The sequence below is a fragment of the Gracilinanus agilis genome, chromosome 2 (genome assembly GCF_016433145.1).
Source record: "Gracilinanus agilis isolate LMUSP501 chromosome 2, AgileGrace, whole genome shotgun sequence".
Lineage (NCBI taxonomy): Eukaryota > Metazoa > Chordata > Mammalia > Didelphimorphia > Didelphidae > Gracilinanus > Gracilinanus agilis.
Window position 1 is genome coordinate 156,951,331 of NC_058131.1, and position 17,808 is coordinate 156,969,138.

At 41.4% G+C, this 17,808-nt stretch overlaps 1 protein-coding gene across 1 annotated transcript; it reads right to left on the reverse strand.

Moving 5' to 3' along the window:
* Positions 1 to 4,573: 4,573 nt before the first annotated feature.
* Positions 4,574 to 17,591, reverse strand: RP1L1 (RP1 like 1). Its single transcript, XM_044660802.1, has 3 exons — positions 16,986 to 17,591; positions 13,773 to 13,914; positions 4,574 to 10,023 (listed from the first exon to the last, which is right to left on the reverse strand). The coding sequence occupies exons 1-3, from the start codon at positions 17,589 to 17,591 to the stop codon at positions 4,574 to 4,576; spliced, it is 6,198 nt and encodes a 2,065-aa protein (XP_044516737.1).
* Positions 17,592 to 17,808: the final 217 nt, after the last annotated feature.

The following is a 17,808-nucleotide window of genomic DNA, read 5'->3' on the forward strand; positions in this document are numbered from 1 at the left end:
GGAGGTTCAGAGGGGATTGTTAGGCAACTGCACAGAGAGCCTGAGAGAAAGAAAGAGGCAGGTTGGGTGATAATCAGATTACCCTCTATTGTTGGACAGGGTAGAGTGTCCACTGCATTAATAATATTATTTGGCTTAATGTTCATACAGGAGGCTGTTTGAATCCTTGTATAATATTAAATATCCTTTTTATTGATCATTTTCCCAAATGATGTGTTTGTGATTTTTTCCCCAATAAGAATTTTTAGCAAAGATGATCTATTTTAGGACCTGAGAGACATAATGGAGCTTTTATCCTTAGACTACACTACTAGACTTCATATTTATATAGTGCTTTCTCACAGTGGCTCTTCAAGATAGGCAGTATGTGATTACATCTTTATAAATTTTATTTTTACATAGTTATTCACATATTGTCTCCTCCACTAGATGGTGGTTTTTGTTTGGTTGGTTTTTGCCTTTTTCCCCCTTTTATATTTGTATTTGTTTATTTGTTACATTAAAGTTCCCAAATATCTCCCTCCTTCTCCTCCCCATACTACAGAAGGCATCATTTAACTATATATTGTCATAAATACATATGTATGTATACATACAAGTATATGCATGTGTATATATATAAACATGTATGTTTATACACACATATATGTCTATATAAAACTGTTACTTGTTTTCATTCATCAATTCTTTCTCTGGAGATGGATGTATCCACAAGTCATTCTTCAAACAATATTTCTGATGCTGTATATAATATTCTTTTGGTTCTGCTCCTTTTGTTCTTCATAATTTCATGAAAATCTTTCCATGTTTTAAAAAAAATTAACCTGCTCTTCCTTTCTTATGGTGCCACAATATTCCATCTCAATCATATGACACAACTTATTCAACCAGTTTACAGTTGATGGGCATCCTCTCAATTTCCATTTCTTTGCCTTTTTTTTTTTAGCATTTAGCACTCTGCCTGCCACTTAGTAAGTGCTCAGTAAATGCTTATTAGTTTAACTTATAGAGAAAGAAGTTGAAACTCAGACCGGTTTATTTTCTTGACTAGGGTCACAGAGTAAGTAAAGTGCCAAAGTCAGGATTTGTACCAGGTCTTTTGAGTGTGAGACCAGTTCAGTGATTTTCCTAATACACAAAATCCAGAGAATTCCAGAGTTGGATCATGCAGTCATTTGTCAAACTTACACCTAAAAAAGGGTCCTTTCGGCAATGTAAACAAAAAAGTGGATCATGGAGTCTTTGTTTAGAGACAGTGGCTGGATTGAACTCAAATATTTCCTGAGGGGGTAATCCATCCCTCCTTTAGAAAGCTCTCAATATTAGAATGTTTTCCCAGTTCAATTTTCTGGGACCAAGCATCAGAAGCCAAATTCCTCTTTCACAGAATAATCACTCAAATACTTCAATAAAACACCTATTATGTCTCACTGTGTCTTCTCTTTTCCAGGAAAAATATCCTCCATTCCTTCACTTGATTCCCAGTGAAGCTTGAATTTGAATTCTCCCTCTCTCCCAGACTGTTTCTCCAGATTCAAGCTTTTGTGGCCAGGAAGAGACTAATGCTAAACATTTTCAAACTAATAAAATGACAATTTAGTACGTGTCAGGTATACAAATATCTGAGCCATTTAGAGGCTCCAGAGGCCCAGAAGAGGGAAGAGGAAGCTGGAGCAATTTTGAGGAGATGTGGGGAATCTTTGGTTTCAGGGTTGGGGAAATGTGGGGGTGAGTCAGCACAAATGAACTTTGAAGTGCCATGTGAGTAGCTTGATGAATCGCTACGTCTAGTGTCAAGAATGTTATGAGGGCTAGCATTGAGCCTTCTTTGCTTCTGTTTCCTCATCTATAAAGTGAGAGATTGTGTCTAAATCTCCTAGTTCTTAATCTTATGATCCTCTCGCCAAGCAGCACAGGACTCTATAAAAGTAGACTTACAATGTCCCATGTGCAAACACCAACATTGGCCCTACTTTTCCCAACTGAAATGTGATGGTGGAAGGCAGCTCTAGCATGGATGAAAGGCTCCCTTCCTGTCCCCCACAGCTCAGCTGCCCTGCTATCCCTGCTGTGCTAACAATGCCTCGTGGGAATAATTTTGGACAACTCCTAAGGAAAGCTTTGGTCCTCTTCATGTTAGTAAAGGAGGCTAGGGAAAGGTTATGTAAGAGGCAGGCAGGGTGATATAGAGGAGAGGCCACTGGATTTGGGGTCAGAGGATCAGAAGTCTGAGGTTCAAATATAAGCTATGCCACTTATCTCTGTGTCAGGAACAAATTACTCTTTTCTACGTAGGATTCAACTTTTTCATTTGCAAAATAAGATGGTTGGATTAGATTATTTCTGCCTTTTAATCCAATGAACTCATTCATAATTCTCAATATTTGAAGCATTTTGCAAGCCTGAAAATGCTATTTTTACTCCAAGGCAATGCACACAATAGATATAGAGCTATCTTCAAAGTGAGGGACACATGGGTTCAATTTTTGTGTCTGAGTGGATGCATGATCCTGGGTGAGTCGCTTAACTCCTCAATGCCCTAGGCAACTTTTAAAGATTACAGGTTATAGAACTGTTGCCAATTTACATTGGTCAAAAGACTTTCCTTGCTCAGTGTTCCCCCCACCAATAAAATCACTGGTCTGAACCAAAAGAAAACAACTCTTAGGAGTAGACCATTTTAGCACATCAAAATCCCTATCAATTCTCAAGCCCTAAAGCAGGAAGACAAGTACCTTATGTGCTCTGGGACTCAGTTTCCTCAACTGTAAAATAAAGGGATGGGACTAGATGGTCTCAAAAATACCTTCTATTTCTAAATTTATGATCAATCAAAGGAAGTATTCTTTATAAAGATATATGTATATGTATGTATATATATATGTATATATTTATAATATGCATGAATATATACACAGTATGAAAGATTGCTAGATTTGGAGTTAAAGAACCTGAGTTCAAATTCCACTCTGTTACTTAATATCTACAGGACCTTGGGCAAATTATTTAATGTGTCTGGGTCTCAGTTTTCTCACTTGTAAAATAAAGATATTGGCCTATAAAGAGTCCTACAATGTATTTTTATGCTATGTGGCAAAGAATCACCAACACAGAATTCTGAAAAGTCTGACAAATATTTTATTAAAACTATCTTATGTAGCTTTCAAATGTAATTAAAGAAGGGCTAAATGCAGGCACCATTTTCGTTCTAGCAAGATACTCTCACTCCTCGCCCCAAATTTGTTATTGATTATAAAGAATATGCAGAATATTTGCTTTATATGTATTTATAAACAAATACAAAACCCTACAATAAATAATACATTATAGCATAGATACCCTAAATTGAAACAACAGATGTCCATTTTAGCAAATCTTAGTTGTAATCTATTATCCACTTCCCTTTGAGCCACTTTAAAACAGGATTCTCCCTCTATCATAAAGGGAAATAGATGTCCTTTGCGTTAACAAAGCTTATTTATACTTAAGATCAGTTCCTGCTTTGGACATGGAATATAGATAACTCTCTGCCTCCATCCTTTCTTCTTGCTATATCCCCCCAAAATAACTTTTTTGGGTTAGGTCTCCCTTTGTTCCAATGAAGACCCATAGAGGGAGACAGGCAAGGCTTTTTTCATGGACCAGGAAGCTATTCAGTTTGGTCTCTCCCAACTGTCCATCAGGGAAGTGTCACACTATATGGAATGTGCACAATGGTTCTGGAGATGACAAGAGTCTCTCTTCTTCACCCTGAAATTTTCAGCCTTAGCTTATTTTGTATATGATCACAACTAGAGAATCAGGAGACTAACATAGTTTATTATGGCAAATGAAATGCCATTGCCTGCAATAAGAAGCCAGTGAATAGCCCAGGAAATCCCATCTCCATTAAGGAACTGTTTAACTAGCAGTAGGACTGAAGACAACATCCTGCTGCATGAGCCCATGCTTTATATCTGGAATAGGAGTAAAGATATTCAGAAAAAATATTTTTAAATCACTTTTAAATTATTTTAAAAAATTATTATACTCAGGCTATAAATTAACTTTAGATTTCATTTCATCCAGATTTTTCAAAAGAAGTCCATGTTTTCAGGGTCCCTACATGTATTTGAATTGAAGTCATATCATCTAACAGTGAACCCAAAGAAAACAGTGGATTAGTAGTCAAAAAGGCAAAAAGGGAAGGGTGACATGTGGTGAGGGAAGGACAAAGTTCTTCTAGTTAGCTTGCTGGCTCTTGGGTGCCCCAACATTTAGAAAGTAGAAAGTTGTACAACTGAATATATACTTTTTGTTCAAGCAAGCCACATAGCTGGGTTATGTCCAGTTTAGAAGATTCACTATGAAAGAAGCTTCTTCTTCAAAACCAGTAAATAGGATTTCAGGGTGTAGAACTTAGAAATATGGGGAAATGTAGTTTCCTGGATCCACTACCTGCTCTAGAGGCAATTCTTTGTTCTTGCTCATGTCATTTTTCTTTACCAAAGGAAATTAATCTCACTAAGGTCATAGGCAAAGCCCCAAAATAACAAAGCCACTGAACCTGTGAGTAGTCTAGCAACTTTCTTATCTAGAAATCCAAGCAATCTTCATCAAATACATCTGCTTTATCAAAAACTCCTGTAAATGTAGAGTTCTTAGCCAGTCTACCTTTGTGTTCTAAGCCAGGGCTGCCAGTAGACTCCCTTTCTGAAATACTAGAGCAAGAGGACATTCTATCTTGCTCAGAAGGAGAATTTTCAGGATACATAGTAAAAGCCTTGTTTTCCAAATTAGTGTCTCTGCTAGGCTCAGTCTCTGAGCTTTCTGATTCTTCACAGTCTCCACATGAGCCCTCTTCTGATCCTCTCTGGGATGCTTGAGAGCAATTTGCAATAGAGGAGTTGTTGGAGGAGACAATTCCTTTGTTTCTCTGTGACCTTCTGAGGGTGTCAGAAAGATCCTTGGTGGTCAAACTGCTATCACTTACTTCTTGGTCGGGATTATTCTCTTCAGACCTTTCGTCAACCTCTATTTCTCCTGGACTTTCCTGCCAACTGTTTTCTTGGTCCTCTTGGCTACCCACCCCCAACTGTGACTCTGATTGCTTCTCTACCTCAGCCTCTGGGCTGAATGTCTCTGTGGCCCAAAGTTTATCAGCACCATCTAATGGTTCTGAGCATCTATCTCCATCCCCTGTGGCTTCTCTCTCTGAATTTGTCCCATATTCAGATGTAGACCCAGTTTCTTTCTTCTCACTTCTCTCATCTGCATTCTTTCCCCCATATTGTTCCTCATCTTCATCTTCTTCCAAATCGTTTTCAGTGTTTTCTTCTTTATTTCCCTCCTCCCTGCTCCAAAGATCTGCTTCTGCTTCTCCTCCAGGCATTATTTCCCCAGGATTAGTTTCCTGCTCTTTCCCTTCATGTAATTCTGACTCTTTGTCTTTGCTGGATCTATCATTTTCCTCTCCTGCATCAGCTCCATCCATGCAGCTAGTAGATGCCAATCCTTGTTCGGTTTCACTGGTCTCATTACTCATGTGTTCTCTCTGAAGTACTTTACTCCCTCGCTCTTCTGTAGCTGGCTCAGCTGCTCCTTCATTTAACTTTTCTTCCTTCTTCTTAAGAAGAATTTGCTGTAGGTCAAAAGCCTTTTTGAGGGGAGCATCTGTGGCTGCTGTTGGGCTCTTCAGAGACATAGTGGTCATTTTCTTTCTTATGCAAGTGTCACAAGGGCAGTACTCTTCCTCACCTCCTTGCTCTCGAAGATCATCTCCAAGGGTCTCACTTGAGGCCATGTCATCAACGAAGACCAGGGAGAGATACCGCTTTCCTGGCATTTTGTTCTGCTCTGTGAAGGCTGAGTGGTTGTGCATAACTTTCAAGCGTCTCCTCCTTTGTTCTGTCTGCAGTGAAGTTTCCCACCTAAAAGCTTCCCTGGGGGGCTTTGGAAGCTTCTTGCCTGCCCTACTTTGGATTTTCCTAAGTTCTTTTTCAATACTCTTTTGTATTCGCTGGTTCACTTCATTCTTCAGTTCTATAATCATCTGGTCCAACATTTCATTATTCTGTAGGTTCCACCTGATCTTGAACTCAGACATGGCATTGACATAATGAGCCATGAACTCCTTCTCTATCTTCTTCAACAACCTCAGAACCCAGAGGGGATCTGGATCTGGTGTTGCTTTCTGTATAATAGACGCCCTCTTCCCGGCAGTCCCTGAAGTAGTATTGACCACAGATTGTTCACCAGCCACAGCAACTCCTTCAGTTACCTCTTTCAAATGAGATTCAAATTCTTGACCATCATGAACATTGCCAGAATTTGAACCATCTTTCCCAGGATCACTAACTTGTTCTGTTGGTTCTTCTATGTTGTCTGGAGGACATGAATCTGTAGAGTCACATTCTTTGGATGCTTCCTCTTCCTGTATTCCTTCCTCTTCCTGCATTCTTTCCATGAACATTTTCTCATCTTTTGTCTCCTCTGCTTGTTTTTCTTCTTGAATCTTTCCTGCTTCCATTTCTTCATTTTGAGTTTCCATCTCTTGTACTTCCTTTCCTAGTATTTTCTCTTCTTCCATCCCTACTTCTTTTATCTCACCTTCATTAACTATTATCATGCTATTTTCTAATATCTGTTCTTTTGTGGTTTCACTGGCCTCATCATTGCTGGTTACATCATGAGTGCTCCTTCCCTCTTCATCTCCTTCATTTGAATGGGTTTCCATTTTCACTTCACCTTTTGAGGATCCCTTGTTCTCTACTTTCTCTGCAGTTAAGGGATCCATATCAATATGGCAGGCAATGCTATCCCGCCTCTTCAACTTGGAGTCCTCCATCTTCTCAGGGAAGAGAGCACAGTCCACAACACCAGCCACACTCCCTTCTCCAGAACCAGCAGAGCCACTGCTGACATCCACCCCAGAAGAGGACATTGGAGTAAAATCGCCAGTCACGGGGGTCTGAGACTTGGGACCTGGCAGTATCTTTGAGCTTAGCTCACCTATATTGGGGCTATATTCGGTCCACATGGCTTGAAAGATGCTTAGAAGTTCTTGGTATTTGGGTGAGTTCATGTAGGTCTGCTGGTTTGCTACAGTCACAGGTTCTTCATCAAAAAAGTGTAGGCTGGCCAGGCAGGTGATCAGTACATGAGCAGAGTGACTCATCTTCCTTCCCATGGTCTGTGACACTTCTGGCAAACTATTGAACCGGCCTAACTTGTGGTTTGGCTTAGAACTGAGCAGTGTTTTCATGATCTGCACTGAGCTAAAGAGTGAGCGAGGCAGGTTGTCCATCTTACTCAAGTTGGATTTCACTTCCAAGTCAGCACATTCACCTGGACTGCCCTCAGCTACAGTTGCTAAAGCACTGAAAGATTTTTCTTGAGTAAGACTACCTATTACCTCGGGACTAGTAGCATCAACCCTCGGGCTTTTGTCTGATATTCCCCCAGAGTCTTCCCAATTTAGGACATGTTCTTGGGCCTGGGTCATTTCTCTAGGAACTTCAGGAGAACACTTGACTCTAAGGTCTTCTTCTGGAGCCCCCACAGCAGCACCAGGGCTGTCATCCTGCATCTCATAGCTCATGAGGATGGATTCTTCTGGGATTTTGATCAGCCATTCATAAATAATTTCCTCTGGAGATGTGCTGGGAAGGTCACTGGGTATCATATTGGTGTTACCCTCTGGCATGTCAAGATTCTCTTTTCCTTCTTGAGGTTTCCCTTTTCCAAAATTTTTCCTTGGCATTTTCCTCCCATGACCAGGGGGACCATCCTTTCTTGCTCTTTTGATAGTTGGGCAAGCCAAGTTGAGATTGGCCTTCTCCTCTGGACTTCCACTTCCCCCCAAGTTGGCACTCCACATGCTGCTGCCTGAGGTATGCTTGACTATATCAAGTTTACTTTTTTTGATGTGAGGCATTCCTCTGGGGGCAGTGAGGAGGCATCTGCTGGCTACTGAGCCAGCTTGAGAGCCTTGCTCCCTGTTATCATTTTTTTCCTTAAATGGTCGGATCTGTAGTTTATCACTGTAAGTCCTATAAGGTTGAGTTTTGCTGGACTGGGGGGAGCATCTACTTCTGCAGGTATTAGATTCCTCTATCTGAGGTTCTTTAATTTTTAACTCCAAAGAAACCTTAGGATGGTGCTCCAGGGTCATCTCATCCTCAACAATACCTTGGAAGCCTGAAGAATATGATGTGTTTGAAGATCTTGGCTCTAAAGAGCTAACACTGGTCGGTGTGGCTCCCCTAGTTTCCTCCAAAGAGTTAAGATCTGAATGACTGGAATTAGAAACATTATCTAACTTCTTCTGGTCTGGGTTATCATCCCGAGTAATGGAGGCATCACTGAGCCATGATAAACATTCTAAATGATGAGGGGAAGATAAGGGAGACTCAGGGTCCCTGGCAGCTTGTTGTTTAGCCCCAGAAGAACTTCTAGAAAAAATAGGAGTTTGACTGCCTGACCTAGGCTTTTCTAGGATTCTTTTTGGCAGGGATCTCTCTATTGATCCCTCTAAGACGTACTTCGTCCCTCTATCCTCACTGTCTTTCATTTGTGACTGACTGCTTTTGCTTCCCTCATAAACTCTGAAAGAGTTTATGTTATGAAGGGATCCATCACTCCTAGGGCTCCCCCATCCTTTGCTTTCACTGCATGCTGAGGGACAAGAAGAGTATGGAAGGCAATTCCACTCAAGGTCACTGAACTCACCACTGACCATTGCCTTGGGCACCTTCCATTCAGACCCAGAACTGGTATCCTGTATTGCACTGCTATATTCATCCTCTTCAGCTTCATTCTTTAAGAAGGATGGGCCAACAAGTGAGGAAACAAAGCCCTCTTGAGCACCGTTCCCTTGTGGCATCATTTGCCTGCTAGGACCACAGGCTTTGCAAAGGGATGTTGCATAATGGATCATGGTGGCTTTTCCCTCAGCCTCTCTCACAAAGGGGCAGAAAGCTCCTTCAGGGCTGCCAAAGCCCTCAGCCCCATGCATTCTCTTTCCCCTACATCTTAAGCATACTGACAAGGCAGAAATGTCCTCTGCTACATTCTCAGACTCATTCTCCAGACAATCCAGTGAGCATGTTTCATTTCCCTCCATCTTGTCTAGTGACCACTTTCTACCTGACTCGGCTCCTTGAGTTTTCTGGGAGCTCTTTCTTTGTGAGTCAGGCCCTCTGTCACAGGACTTACTGGTCCTCCCAGTCAGAGTATATTCTTGCTGCATCTCATCTTTACTTGAAGCAACTGGGGTGAAGTTCCTTTGACCTAAGACCTGGTATTCGTCACCACACTGCACCCTGCCCTCTAAGGTCCCAGAATAAGAAGAGGATCCTGGTGCACTGCATTCCAAGAGTTCTCCACCAGAAGTGGTGCGGAGGCTGTCCCTGGAATCCTTTGTTTGGTGGATGGCCTGTCGGAACAATGAAGCCCCTGAGCAAGGAGTCTGGGTTATCCAGGAACTCCTCCCAGGAGCTGTTCCATGTCCCTGAGAAACATGCAAAGGATTTTTCCAAATTTCATATTTAGGTTGTGGTTTCTGACACCCTTGAAAAGAGGATTCCTTTAGACCTTGGGAATTGTGGACATCTGGACAAAGGAAAGTATCCACCTCTGAAGACCTCTGCATGTTGTTCTCCCTAGAAGGACGCAATAAGGCTACTCTGCTGAGTCTTAGGTCATCACCATTCGCTACCCTGATATCATCAGTTTTCCTAACATGGGTGGACCATTGAAGCATTTCCTCACCGAGTAATCGGAATCGTACTTTCATCTCTACTGACAGGCTGCCATCTTTGTTCACGTGAACCTTCTTCTCAATGTCGTCATTGGCCCCAAAGGGGATCAGACCAGTAGACTTCTCAGGAGCATTGGCTGTAGGACTAGGACTGCCACTCCTTATAGAAGCCCTAGAGCCATTGAGGTAGGACTTCTCTGATGTTAGAGAAAGCTGCCTTGACCTGTTGCTTGATTCTGATCTTGAATGGATGACACTCTTCTTGGCTTTCAGTTCCCAGTTAGCTGGCATTTCATAAAAGCAAATGGAAAAGATAAACACAGAGAGAATGATGAAGCATCAAAAGTAGGGATACAGGTGGGGTGGGGGAGCTGAAGAGCTATTCAATATAATTCAGGCATCCAATATGGCTTAAAATAAGAGGATTCCTTCCGAGCCAGGTCTTGGAAATTATTGAGTGACAGAGAATTTGCCTTTTCTTTGTTTCTCTAGTACTTAGCACAAGAACCTGGTAATCAGGAAATGCTTAATAAGTGCTTGTTTATTTATGAATTGATTCCTTTTGGTGGTATTTGTTGTAACAAAATTTGACTTGGATTCAAATAAAGAACAATGCCCAAATTGAAACAGTAGCCTGAACATGTCTGGGAATCCCTAACATCCTTGGCCCAAACATAGCCTCAACACCAAAATATACCAATAAACTGGCCATCACATTGTGGTAGAATAGAAAGCCATTGGGCTGTGAGTCAGGATGCCCAGTTCTAGTTCCAGCTTGGATGTTAAATATGTACCCTTCAGTATCGTGTCACCTAGGCAAACTTTTTGCTTGGAAAACGAGGACATTGGATTGAATATTGTTTAACACCATTTCCATGTGCTATAAATCTAGGACAGGTGGCAGAGAGTAGTGGGAAGTACCCTGGATTTGGAACCAAGTATGACCTAGGTTTGAATCCTACCTCAGACATTTCTTGGCTGTATTGCCTTGGGCACATAACATAAGCCCTCTGAGCCTCAGTTTCCCCATAATAGGTAGAGTTAAAGAAAAGTAAACAGGAAGAGGAGAACAACTTATACAACAAAAATTTTGTAAAGACAAAAGACTTTGAAAGTATTAGAAACTCAAATCAACTAACTACAATTCCAGAAGAATAATGATGAAATCCGTACAGAGGCAGCTAGATGGCACAGTGGATAGAGTAACAGGTCTGGAATAAGTAGGGCCTGGGTTAAAATCTGGCCTTAGATATTTTCTAGCTGTATGACCCTAGACAAGTCACTTAACTCCATTTCTCTAACTCTGGCCCTTCTGTCTTAAAGTTGTTACTAAGACTGAAAGTAAGGGTTTAGAAAAAAAAAAGAAACATACAACCTGCCTCCAGATAGAAAGGTAGGAACTCAGAGTACAAATTGAGGTATATATATGTGTGTGTGTGTGTGTGTGTGTGTGTGTGTGTGTATGTATATATATATATACATATATATACACATACACATACATACACATATGTATGTATATATATACACTTGCATTTGATTTTATTTAAATATAAATATATACATTACTAATATGGAAATTTCTTTTGCTTGACTACATTTTTGTAATGGGTTTTTTCTTTCTTTCACTGTAGGGGAGATAGAGGTGAAAAAGAAAATTTGAAACTAATTTTTTAAAAATTGAGTTAAAAATAACAGCTAGTTTGCAAAGTGCTTTACAAATAGCAACCAAGCTTGGGATTCTGGGCTTCCCCAGGCAATGCACCCCTAATCTCAGTGGCAAACAGTAAACACTTAATAAATGTTTGTTCTTTTCACTCAAGTAATTCAGTGCAACTCTATAAGCATTTACTAAGAGCCTACTGTTTGCCAGGCCCTAGCGCACGCATTTTGGATACAAAGACAAAAATGAAACAGTCCCTGCCCTCAAGGAGCTTGTGTTCTGCTGGGGGAGAAGAGTGAGAGGGGAAATGATAAGACACACACATAATTATGTAAGTAAAAATTTGACTACATAAAATAGATAGGCAAAATCATTTTTTGAGAGGAGCTCTAGTGGCTCGGGAATTAGGAAATGTCTCTTGAAGAAGATGGCAGTTAAGTTGATTTCTTTGAAGGAAAGTAGAGATTCTAAGAGATAGAGGAGAGGAGGCAGAATACTCTAGGACTGAGGCACAGAGAGCAGCCCATGAAGTATCATGTACAGGGACTACCAGGTAGACTGGTTTGTCTGGAATTTAAGAGTATGTGGGGGAGAGTAATAAATGCTCGGTATGGAAAGATGGTGTGGAATGAGATTATGATGGGCCTTTAAATGCCAGATAGGGGAGTTTGTATTTTATCCTCGAGGTGAAAGAGAGTCACTAACATTTTTAGAATAAAAAAGTTTCAACATGAAGACTGACTTGGCTTTTTTTGTTTTTAAAAACTCTTACTTTCCATCTTAGAGTTGATACCATGTATTGATTCCAAGACAGAAGAGTAGTAACTTGCCCAGGGTCACACAGCTAGAAATTATCTGAGACCAGATTTGAACCCAGGACTTTATGTCTCTAGGCCTGGTTCTCAACACTAAGCCACCTAGTTGCCCTCTCTGATTTAGCTTTGATACTCAACATCTTCTCGTCTCTCTCAATTGTCTCTTCTCTCTGATTTAGAGGGCTTGAGGACAGAGCAATAAACTCCCGAAACCTTCCTTTTATAGAGGTCTCGGAATTTTCCAGATGGTTCTCCACTTTTCAGCAGCAGCTCTGCCTAGTTTGGACTCCAGGCTGCCCACATCCTGGCTTTTCCTCCCCTTTTCAACTTCCTTTTGTATATATTAGACTGTAAGCTCCTGGATGGCAGGAACTGTCTTTTTCTTATTTGTATCCCCAGTACTCACCATAATGCCAGGCACATGAAAGGTGCTTAATAAATGTTTATTGAAATGAATTGAATTGAGTTACATGGTCAGGTCTGTGCTTTAAAAATACTTATTTCTAAAGTCTCAACTTGGTTCTTCTATTCCTGACTAAGAAAGAGATCCTTTCATGGTCTCTGGGGCACACAGAGGCTATGTTCTCTGTGGCCTCTCCCTGGCCTCTAGTTCAAGTACTCTTTTATCTGCACGGAGCAGAGAGATACAGTCATTCCTTCTATGATCTCAATGATATCATCATTCAATGACATACGTAAAACCAAATGGAATTACTCATTGGCTATGGGAGGGGAAGGGAGAGAGAGAACATGAATCATGTAACCATGGGAAAATATTCTCAATTAATTAATTAATTAGAAACTTTCAATTAAAAAATAAAAATAAATTTAAAAAATCAATGATATCATAATTACTGTCTCGGTAGTGTAGTAGTATCTAAGAGATTTTTTTCTTCTTTCCCCAGCCATATCCAAGAAGAAGGGAACAACCATTTTCCCTATACTCCAAAAATATGCAGAGTATCCTCCCACTAGCTTAGCAGCTAGCATATGAGGGGAGACACTGGCACAGTGGGACCAAATGGATAGGTAAAGAAAAATGTCTAGAGGATGAAATGAAGTAATACATATAGAGTGCTTTACCAGTCTTAAAGTGTATATACTATCAACACTGGCTATGAGGATGATGGTGATATTAATATCAGAGAAGGCCCAAAGATGTGGTTGCAATGATCAATTTTTAGTGCATTCAGTTTTATCAGGAGCTGGGCCACCAATATGTTTAGTACAATGTCAGGAGAATTCTTCCAGAGTAATAATCTTGAGGAATCAAACTTTCCTCATTCAGGAATTACAAATACCAATGAAACCCAAGGTCTAGTACTTATTTCCTACAATGAATCACAGTTTTAAAATGTCAGATCTAGAAGGGACCTCAGAAATGCCAGTCAGACTTAGGTCTGGAAGGTACCTTCAAGGTCATCTTATCCAACCATTCCATTTTACAGATGAGAACACTGAGGCCCACAGAGTTGAGGATACTTTCCCAAGGTCACACAGCAAAGCTGGGTATATATTGTTGGGTGGGGAGGTGGGGTACGGCACACCAACTAACCATTCCTCTTCTTTGACGTCAGTCTTGGCAACTTCTCTGGCCAGTGTCTTCTGGAATGTTCTACTGTCATAGGTCTGAAGGGCTCTTGTCCAGCACATACCACCACAGAAGGGCCTTGTAGCAGACTCTGTAGGGATTCCACCTAGAAAGGTGTGCATGCCATTAGATGTCATGGTAGTCATGTCTGCTCTACATCCAAGTCAATCAAAATATTCTCTGGGCTGGTGGGTAAGAATATCTTTCTGGAGATATTTCCCTTTGTTCCTAGTTTAAGGGAAAGTCACTCCCTGGATGCTTTCAAAGAGATCATTTTGCTACTTCTAAAGTTAAAGACCAAAGGCACCACTATTTTGGACACTGGTCTATATATAAATACAGCCTAGAAATGAGGCTAGGAGATGATTTATTATCCATGCTCAACTCTTAAACTTAGAGGTATCACCCTGTCCTCACCTTTGCCTTTGAACATCTTTAGCTTCCTTCAGTGTTCTGCTCAGTCAGCTTCTCAAAGCCTTCCTTGATTGTCCCACTGGAATAGTACAATCTTCCTCCTTAAAACATCTTGTGCATGTTTCATCCCCCACCCGAGAAGAATGGAAACTCCAGGAGGGCAAAGACTTTTATTCTTGCCTTCTTGCCTCCAGAACCTAGCACAGTGCCTTTCAAACAGTAGGTACTTAATAAATATTTAAAAATTAAAATTGGGAGGCTCCCAATTTTAATTTTTAAATATTTATTAAGTACCACTGCCTTCTATCTAGGGACATGATTCTGTCCTTCAAACCCTCAAATTATTCATAATTATTCTTAAAATCTTAACCGAACAAGAGATTCTATAGCCTCCTTTGGGGGTTCAAAATCATCATGACAAAGCTTTGAAATGAATTTATTTTCTTTTTGGTATATTTTGAGTCCATATCTTTGGTGAGGAAACAAGGAAACTGGGCTCTGTCTCCTTTCTAATAACCTTCCTTAAGGCACAAAAATTTATGATCATCAGCTTCTGCTGATGTCTCTAGCCCAATATTTCTGCCCAGCCACTTCAAATCCCTTCTCCTATCCCATTCTGAACTCTTTCTGCTATCCCAGGACTCGGGTCCTCCTGTGTATCTTCGATAACAGGGTTTGTGTCAGTTGTGTGCTTTTGCCCATGCCTACAAGACCAGAGCAGAGGACTCTGAGGTGGAAGCTACAGCATAACCCTCTGTAGGCTCTCAGGCTATGGCAGTGCCCAGTAGCCTTTCTAACCCACCAGCTGAATTCTTCACACGAATGTGTAGGATTCCTTTTGTCCTTCTTTATGGGGACCAAATATTACCAAAGACCAATATTGCCAATCTAAAACTCTGAGGACTAAACACTGGACCAAGACATAGGATGTTAGACTTTCTAGGATCATTCATTTAGAGCTGGACGGGACTTTATTAGTCCATCCTTCTCATTGCCCAGATGAAAGCACCAAGGACCACAAAGATTACAGGCTTTGCCCAAGGTCACATAGGCAGCAAATAACATTCAAATAAAGAATCCAATCACAAGTACTCCAAATCCAGTTGTCCACTACAATTCTACTACTCATTAGCTGTGTGACTTCAGCAACACACTATCTCTATTTCCTCATCTGTAAGTCTAGGATGTTAGACTAATTCAGGGATTCCTGATCTGTTTAGTGTCGTGGACTGTTTTTGGCAGTCTGGTGAAACCTGTGAATCCCTTTTCAGAATCATGCTTTCAAATGCTTACGCTAAAATATTTGTGGTTGCTCAGTCTCATCCAACTCTTTGGGACCTCATTTTGGGTTTTCTTAGCAAAGATACTGGGGTGGTTTGCCATTTTCTTCTCCAGCTCATTTTACAGATGAGAAAACTGAGACAAACAGGGCTAAATGACTTGCCCGGGGTCACATAGCTATTAAGTATTGGAGGTCTGATTTGAACTCAGGTCTTCCTGACTCCAAGCTCAGTGCTCTAGCCACTGCACCGCCTTGCTGCCCTGTGTCTGAATAAAAAGGAAGCCAATTATATTGAAAAACAGTTATGGAAATATTAAAAAAATACACAACAAATTCAGACTCCAAGTCAAGAATTCCTAGAATAGATTATCTCTAAAGTTCCTTCCAACTTGAATATTCTTTGGTTCCAGGACTGCTATGAGAGTCCATCCTGGATTGCCAGCTCATAGAAGCAAAACAAGCCCTCTACCCCTCCCTCTACCAGGACCATTTTCACCTTGGAATTGTCTAGGCAGGAGAAGGGATTGTGTATCTGCTTATTCAGCAGGATGTCCCCCGAATGCTTTTGGGTATTAGATTATTCACACTTTCATTTATCCAGATGAGTCAGGCCTGAATCAATATGAATCTATGAGGGTTGTATTCTCTAGTTCCATTCTGCTAACCTTTTCTCAGGAATTCAATGACCAGACAGCTCCCTTCTCCCCTTAAGGAACTGTTCCCCTTTTAGACATTTTGTCCTGATGACATGAAAAATCTGGGTCAGAGGGAGGAGATGAAGGATAGCAGTTTGATGCATCCTTTTTCTAGTTGTGCCTCTGCTAAAGTCTTACTCTGGTTCCTCATCATGGGGCGGGGGTGACCCTGATTTCTTAGACACCATTCCAATATGGGGGCCTGTGTCAAAAGAAAGCTCAATTTAGGAAAGTTTAAATACAGGTTGTGAAACAGAGTGTGTACCTGTCACCTGAGGGCCAGACTTTCAAAATGCAGACAGATTAATGGCCTGACCATTGGGCTACCTAGTCATTGATGATCTTGGTCACAATTACTCATTAAGATCATCTACTCAGAAACCAAGGACTCTCGAGATCACCGGTCTCAGTTATGAGGCCAGCAGTGAAAGGAGCCCAGTTCTGTCTGGGGGAAGACTCCATGCCACCTGGAGATTCAAGGGTGGCAGGGCATAAGACCCAGTATTCTCTAGACGATGCCCCAGTGAAAAGCATAGCTTTAGTGAGCTCTCAACTGGCATGTCCTATTCTACCATTTTGCAAACCTCCTTCGCTTCCTGGGAAGCTTTTTCCCACCCTCTGGGAAAACTCCTCTTTCCAATGAATCAACTACCTGGACTATGACGTCCAAGGCACAGGACATACCGAGGGAGTTATAAAGCTACTGAGGGAGTTATAAAACTACTGAGGTTCACCACGTAAGTGCTTTTAACAGGGAAATGGACTTTCAGGCCGATGGTCACATACCTTCCTCCCATCAGTACTATAGAGGTGTTTTACAGGGAAATGCAAAATGTCAGATGCATCACCGAGGAAAGTCTTCAAGTTCTGGGTGCTCTTTGGACCCAGAATCATGGAGCGCCGAAATCCAATATCTCCATTCTTTATCAGAGTTAACTTTTTTGGTACTTTAGGGCCCTGCCAGGGAGAGGTCTCTTGCCAGCCTCCCGAGCTGCTGATCCTTTGGGTGGGATGGCCACCCGAAGATCCTGTTGGTCCCCTGGATGGTCCACCAAAGGCTTTGGAAGGGTTCCTATCAGAACAAACATAGCAGCCGCCATCTTCCAGTTGGTCCAAGGAACTGACGCAGTGTACTCCCTGGGGTGTGGTGATGGTACGAACGCCAAACGACAGGGGAATGTGGTGAGAAAGCTCATCCATGAGGGCATTGAAGCTCTTGAACATGCGCTGGTTGACAACCATCCGAACTCCACCAAAGCGGGGGTCCCCTTTCTTGAAGAAGGTTATCGTCTTGGAGGGGGGCACCTGGGTGACAGTGGTGGCCCGTGCCACCTTTGGAAGGGCATATTCCTGGTGGGTTTGGGAAGGGTCATCATCCAGGGTGTAGTTCATTCCTCATAAACTCAGGGAGCTATAGCAAGAAAATAGGGAAAATAGAATTAGGCATCAAGTTCACACCTGTTGTTCTTTGATCATTTCAGTCATATCTGACTCTTCATGATCCTATTTTGGGGAGATCCTGAAGTGGTTTGCCATTTCCTTTTCCAGCTCATTTGACAGATGAGGAACCTGAGGCAAACAGAGTTAAATGACTTACTCAGGTCACATA

Coding starts and splice junctions, on each gene's coding strand:
- RP1L1 (XM_044660802.1), bottom strand. CDS start 17,591: ATGAACTACACCCTGGATGATGACCCTTCCCAAACCCACCAGGAATAT. Junction 13,915..16,985: donor ATAGTACTGATGGGAGGAAG/GTATGTGACCAT, acceptor ACACCTTTCTAG/GTGGAATCCCTACAGAGTCT. Junction 10,024..13,772: donor GACGTCAAAGAAGAGGAATG/GTTAGTTGGTGT, acceptor ATGAAATGCCAG/CTAACTGGGAACTGAAAGCC.